Genomic DNA, 6,022 nt, shown 5'->3' on the forward strand with positions numbered 1-6,022 from the left:
GAGGGGGGCCGGAGGCCAGGCAGAGAGGGGCTGAGGGCTAGAGAGGGGAGGTGACGGGTGGAGGGAGTGGGGGGCAGGGGAGGATATGGGGGCGGGGCGTGTCCCAGGGTGGGCGTGGCCTCAGGGTGGGGGGCGGGGCGAGTCCCACGGTGGGCGTGGCTTCAGGGTGGGCGGGGCATGTCCCAGGGTGGGGATGCTGTGGGGGCGTGGCCTCAGGGTGGGGGGCGGAGCGTGTCCCAGGGTGGGCGTGGCCGCAGGGCGTGGCCCCCGGCTGGGGGCGGGGCCCGAGGGCGGATATGGGGCGGGGGGGGCGCTACTGCCGCTCTCGCTCCTCGGCGCGTGCACCCTTCCCATCATGCCTCGCGAGGGCGGCCGGCGGAAGCGGAAGTCGACGGCGTCCCGGCCGCCCGTGCCCGTGGCCCCGCCCACGCCTCCGCCCCCGCCCCCCCGCACCATGGCGCTGTTCGAGCAGATGCGGGCCAACGTGGGCAAACTGCTCAAGGGCATCGACCGGTACCGCGCGCGGCGGGGGCTGGGGGCTGGGGGCGGGGGGAGATGGGGCAGCGTGGGGGCTGGCAGTGGGGCTGGGTAGCGGGGGGCTGGCTGGTGGTGAGGGGGGAGATGGGGCTGGGTAGCGGGGGGCTGGGGGTGCGGGGCGGGAGATGGGGCTGGGTAGCGGGGGGCTGGGGGTGCGGGGCGGGAGCCTGGGATGGGGGGGCAGAGGAAAGGGCTGGGGCTGACTGTAGCTGGGCCTGGGTTTTGAGGTGGGGGGGCTGTGGTGTAGGCATTGTCTGGAGGGGGTGTCTAGTATGGGCAGAGGAAAGGCCTGGGGGCCAGTGGCTGGGTGGGCAGGAGCAGGGGGCCTTATGGGGGTGGAGGGGGAGCAGGGCTTGGTGGGCGTGGAGGCGGCTGAAGGAAACGGCTGGAGGCCAGGGTCTGGTGTGGGGGAAAGGATCTCCTGCGAGCTGGGGGTGGCAGGGGACCCGTCGAACACTGGACCCCCCTTCCCTCCGGGGACTTTGTTGAGTGTCTCACCGGCCCCTCTGCATGTCAGGTACAACCCCGAGAACCTGGCCACACTGGAGCGCTATGTGGAGACGCAGGCCAAGGAGAATGCTTATGACCTGGAGGCCAACCTGGCCGTGCTCAAGCTGTGAGTGGCGGGGGATGGAGGGGGCATCCATCACCTCTGCATCGTGCCAGGGAGCAAGACCTGTGCACGATCACGCAGAGTTGGGCTGGTGGCATGGGCACCTTTGAGGGTTCCTGGCTAATGCTGGGCCCCACCAGTTATAGGGAGACTCCCTGGTGCAAGTGCCTGTCTCGGGGGCAGCACAGAGTGGCTGCGATCGCTAACCTAGTCCTTATGTGGCTTCGAACCCCGTGGAGCCAGGCCCATCACGGTCAAAGCCGTGGTTAGAGCTCAGAGTAGTTATTCAGAGCTGGGCAGTTGACTAACCACCACCAAGGGCTGGGAGGTGAAGGTCACCAGGTTGAGACTGGAAATGGACACTTAACAGGGAGGGTAATTAGCAATTGGAACAGCTTACCGGGAGCCATTGCGGACTTTCCATAGCTGGCAATTTTGAAATTGGGACTGGCTGGTTTTTTTGTGAAAGATTCTGTAGGTCAGGGAGGAGTTGAGTTAAGGCAGTCCTGTACCCTGGGCTATACTGGGGGGCAGATAATCACAGCGGTCCCTTCTAGCCTTAGGCTCTACGAATGGTGCACAGCTTCTCCTGATGTCTGCGTGGTGATAAACCTGGGTTTGATGGGTGCCCCAGGGCTGCTGACTTCTTCTCTCTCTGTCCTCAGGTACCAGTTCAATCCTGCTTTCTTCCAAACCACCGTCACGGCTCAGATCCTGCTCAAAGCCCTGACCAACCTGCCGCACACAGACTTCACCCTCTGCAAGTGTATGATCGACCAGGCTCATGTATCCTTCCCAGGCTCTTCCTGGCATGCCCCTCTTGCACCTAGCGGCCTGTCCAACTGCTCTGGTCTCTGAAGGGCTCTCCCCACAGATTGGGGTGGCATAGGCAATGATGGGTGCACACCCTCGCTCTCGCCTGGGGGAGACCCCCCCCAGCAGTAGGAAATAAATTCATGAGCCGCAGTCCCTTGGCATCTGAGGGTGGCAAGGAGCGAATGGTGTTGGCTTTAGGTGATGTGAACAGGGAGCTCCTTCAAGACAAGCCACTGAACGGTGGTCGGCTGGTGAGGATGCTCCGTACTGACTTAGATCAGAACCGGCACCCTAGAGGGGGAGGAGCCTCGTCTCCCATTCCCCTGAGCTGGTCACTCCACCTGTGCGTCGTTCTGTTGCATCTGTTTCAGTTCCCCCGGCAGGTGCTTGGCTTTCTTGTGCCAAGGAACAGGGTACCACTTGCTTTCCTCCTGCCCTCCCAGCTGAGCCCAACCACAGGGAGCTTGGAAGTTTCTTCCAGACAGCAGGGCTTGAAGAGGGAAATATCTGCTCTTCATGGAGGCACTGGGATGCCGCTCTCCAACCCCCTGGCCTTGAGCAACGAGTGTCAGGGACAGGGTGACTTGCTCTTGTGCTCCAGCCCTGCTGGCTCAGCTTCCTTCCCCTCTCCCATGCATGTGTCCCTTGACCCCTGCACCTCAGCAAGAAGAGAGGCCGATCAGGCAGATCCTCTACCTGGGGGAGCTACTGGAGACCTGCCACTTCCAGGCCTTCTGGGTGAGTGTCCCCTCCCCCAAGATCTTATTGGGCTTCACCAGCCTGAATGACTTGTGCCTCTTAGCCCGCCTGCTCTCTGAGGGGGAAACCGGCCCAGCAAGTGACATCAGCTCAGCGAGTCTGTGCAGTGCTGGGAATCGAACCCAGGAGTCCTGGCTCCCGGCCCCTGCTCTAACCCCTTGGCAACATCCCTCCCAGAGCTGGGACTAGAACCAGGAGTCCTGGTGCCTGTCGCTGCTCTAACCATTAGTACACACTCCTTTCATGAAGCAGAGGTTTGCAGTTGGGCTCCCTAGGACACAAACCCAAGGGCTTCTACATCCCAGCACAGACTGGTGGCTGGATGGGCTCAGGAGGGAATTAACCACCTGGATGTCCACTGGTCCCCTTTAGAAGAACCCAAAATAGAAAGGGAGGCAGACTCCTTTCTCTGCAGCATTCGTCACTGGCCACTGAACTAGTTGGCCCGTTGCCTTGTGCCCCATGGCCCTTGCTGCGCCCTGTAGTTCCTGCAGCTCCCTGGCTGGTGACTGTCCTGTGCTAACACAGAGTCCTTCCTCTGCAGCAAGCCCTGGATGAGAACATGGAGCTTCTGGATGGGATCACAGGGTTTGAAGACTCCGTTAGGAAGTGTAAGTCTGGCTAATAATGTCACTCTCTGCCCCGGTGCGCCCCGTTCCCTGATTGCAGTGTCCCCTTCCCGGTGGGGATTAGGGACCAGTCACCAAATCCCTTCTGGTGGCCGGCACATCAGCTGGGAAGCCAGGGCCCTGGAGTTTTGGGCTGGAGGTTCCTGCATTGTCCCTATGGGAGCCAGGTGCTGAACCAGGGCTTGTTCACTCACCGTGTCTCACTGCCGTCTAATGGGGCTTGATCCACCTGGGGCTAACACCTCACTCTTTCCAGCAGGTGGGTCAGGTTCAGCCCCAGCCATGCTGGGTGGGGAGGGGGGTCAGGTCATGTGGAAATAGCAACATCTGACTCTTCTGTGTCCTCACGTAGTCATCTGCCACGTGGTGGGGATCACGTACCAGCACATCGACCGGTGGCTGCTGGCTGAGGTGCTGGGTGACCTCTCAGGTAAGGCCCTAAAGTCCTCCAGTGCCTGCCATGGGCTCATGGGTGCCACCCGCGCTCGCTGTTTCCTTGGCAGGTCTCCCATCCCTGCTCTGAACTAGCTCAGCAATGACAAGCATCTCTCACAGGGCTCCTCCTGCCCCATGGTATTACCCCACAGACAGATCAGGGCTGTGCCACTGCAGGCTGGGAGCAGACAGTCCCTATGGGGGGTGGGGGGCGGAGGGCGTTGGCTGACCTGGAGGCTCATGTGTTGAGGAGAAGCTGTGGGACTGATGAGTGACAGATAAGTGGGCCCAGCTCAGTGCAGTTAAACCCGGGACTGAGCTCGGCTGTGCTGTAGCAAAGAACAGAATCCCTTCCTGTGTTCCCTTGGCTGGGGATCTCTGCCCTCGTATCATGCATGGGGCAGGGTGCCTGACTGGGCTTGGATAGGAGCCGGGGGCTCCTGCCAGCCAGCTCTGTGATTTCAGCTGGCAGGTTAAAAGGGGAAGAGCCAAGGTAGCAGGCAGCCCTGCTGCAGACTTGTGGGGCTGGAGGATCAGAGTTGGAGCAGCGCCTTAGCCCACCTGGGGCTGGGTTCCTGTGTCACCCGAGCAGAGCTGCCCTGGCTGAGACTGGCCTGGCCTGCAGGCTCTCGCATCCACCGCTTCCCCCGATGGTCCGTCCTTAGACGCGATCCCATCCGGCACTAATGGGAGTGGCAAAGGCTCAGCTGAACAAAGCTGAGAGCCCACCTGCTCAGCCTTCCGGCCCCTCTGTCTGCAGACAACCAGCTGAAGGTCTGGATGAGCAAATACGGTTGGACAGAAACAGAGTCGGGCAAGATCTTCATCTGTAACCAGGAGGAGAGCATCAAACCCAAGAACATAGTGGAGAAGATCGACTTTGACAGTAAGTGCAGTGGGGGCCTTGCTGGAGTAAGGCCTGCATTTGGGATCCAGCAGTAGCTGTTACAGGCTGTTAATCAGTGGGGGGTGGGAATGGATCCACTGAGCGGGGGTTTATTTCCATCCTTCCTCTGTTCGCAGGTGTCTCCAGCATCATGGCTTCCTCCCAGTGATGAGGCCTCCGTCACCGCCCTCCTCGCTGCTCCACGAGAACTCGCTCAGGGGCTCTGTTCGGTTCCCTTTTTAATGCCAGTCCAACCTCGGCCAATAAAAGCGCGTAGTTGACTCTGCCTCTGGCCTGTCTCCTTTCTTCTCCGTGCAGCCTTGAACGTGGGAACCTGGGGCTGCTTGGCGCTTGGGGTGGTGGTGGGGGCAGCAGGCAGAACCCCAGGGGTGTAAGTGGGGCCCCAGCCAGCACAAGATCCCTGAGAAGCTGCTAGTTGCAATCGACCCCACCAGAGAGGCGGTTGGTTCCAACACAAGGGGGGATTGTCAGCCAGGTGGCTCCAAGCAACGGGGTAGGAGGGCAGGGAGCAAGGGAGGCTGCTTTGGGGCTGAGCAAAGGGCTCTGCCCAGCTCTTTTGTCTCTGCCCCATCTGCGCTACCCCACCCTTGCCTCGTCTGTGTCTGCCTTGAGGGACCCCACTGAGAGCAGAGCTCCGTCTGAGGCCCGTTCGGGCCTTTGCCCCTGTGCGAGCCAAGGCAGCCATTAGTGGCAGGGGTGGCGAGGTGGACACAGCAGCTGCCTATCAGTGCCCAGTGGCACTCAGGAGGGGAGAACTGAACGTGGGGGTGGGAAGCGAAGGCTGGCAGCTTCCTACAGCCAGCACTGGGCGACGGGAGGTGCCCGCTGTCTGTGCCTTCAGGCAGGGACTGACTGGTCTGCATTGTGTGGTAGCCCTGGGGTGCGAGGTGCTGTGTGTGACGCACCTGATATCAATGCTCGTTACCGCCAGCTCTCTGAGGGGAAGCCCTATGCTGCAAACGAGAGTGAGTGATGGCCAAGGGACTTACCAAAGGCGGTGCAGCTGGGAAGAGAACCCCGCAGGCCTGCTCCCGTTCTCCGGCAAGGGGAGCCTGGGGCTGGACAGCCTGTGGCAAGAACCAGCAGGAGCCATTTCCAGTGAGGGGTAAAGTGGAGGCAGGGTCTGGTGCTGCTCCCCCCTGCCTGCTGGGCTGGGCCCCAGTGGGGTTCTGCCTTCCGGCCCACGCTGGCTCGATTGCACAGAGCCTTGTCCTGCAGCGCTGGTCTCCTGACCAAACACCCAGTCAATACAGGACAAGCTGGCGAGGGAGCTGGCTGTCTCCTTGGGGAGCTGGAGCAGTGCTGCAGCCAGCCTGGAGTAGGCAG

The 6,022-nt window shown here is 61.5% G+C and overlaps 1 protein-coding gene across 1 annotated transcript; it reads left to right on the forward strand.

The window, feature by feature from the left end:
• The first annotated feature begins 285 nt into the window (after positions 1–285).
• EIF3K (eukaryotic translation initiation factor 3 subunit K) lies at positions 286–4,961 on the forward strand. Its single transcript, XM_037884650.2, has 8 exons — positions 286–513; positions 1,055–1,153; positions 1,816–1,936; positions 2,630–2,704; positions 3,270–3,336; positions 3,707–3,784; positions 4,550–4,675; positions 4,813–4,961. The coding sequence occupies exons 1-8, from the start codon at positions 356–358 to the stop codon at positions 4,842–4,844; spliced, it is 756 nt and encodes a 251-aa protein (XP_037740578.2). The 5' UTR covers positions 286–355; the 3' UTR covers positions 4,845–4,961.
• The last annotated feature ends 1,061 nt before the right edge of the window (positions 4,962–6,022 follow it).

Source organism: Chelonia mydas, chromosome 23 (assembly GCF_015237465.2).
Source record: "Chelonia mydas isolate rCheMyd1 chromosome 23, rCheMyd1.pri.v2, whole genome shotgun sequence".
NCBI lineage: Eukaryota > Metazoa > Chordata > Testudines > Cheloniidae > Chelonia > Chelonia mydas.

Coding starts and splice junctions, on each gene's coding strand:
- EIF3K (XM_037884650.2), top strand. CDS start 356: ATGCCTCGCGAGGGCGGCCGGCGGAAGCGGAAGTCGACGGCGTCCCGG. Junction 514..1,054: donor CTGCTCAAGGGCATCGACCG/GTACCGCGCGCG, acceptor TCTGCATGTCAG/GTACAACCCCGAGAACCTGG. Junction 1,154..1,815: donor AACCTGGCCGTGCTCAAGCT/GTGAGTGGCGGG, acceptor CTCTGTCCTCAG/GTACCAGTTCAATCCTGCTT.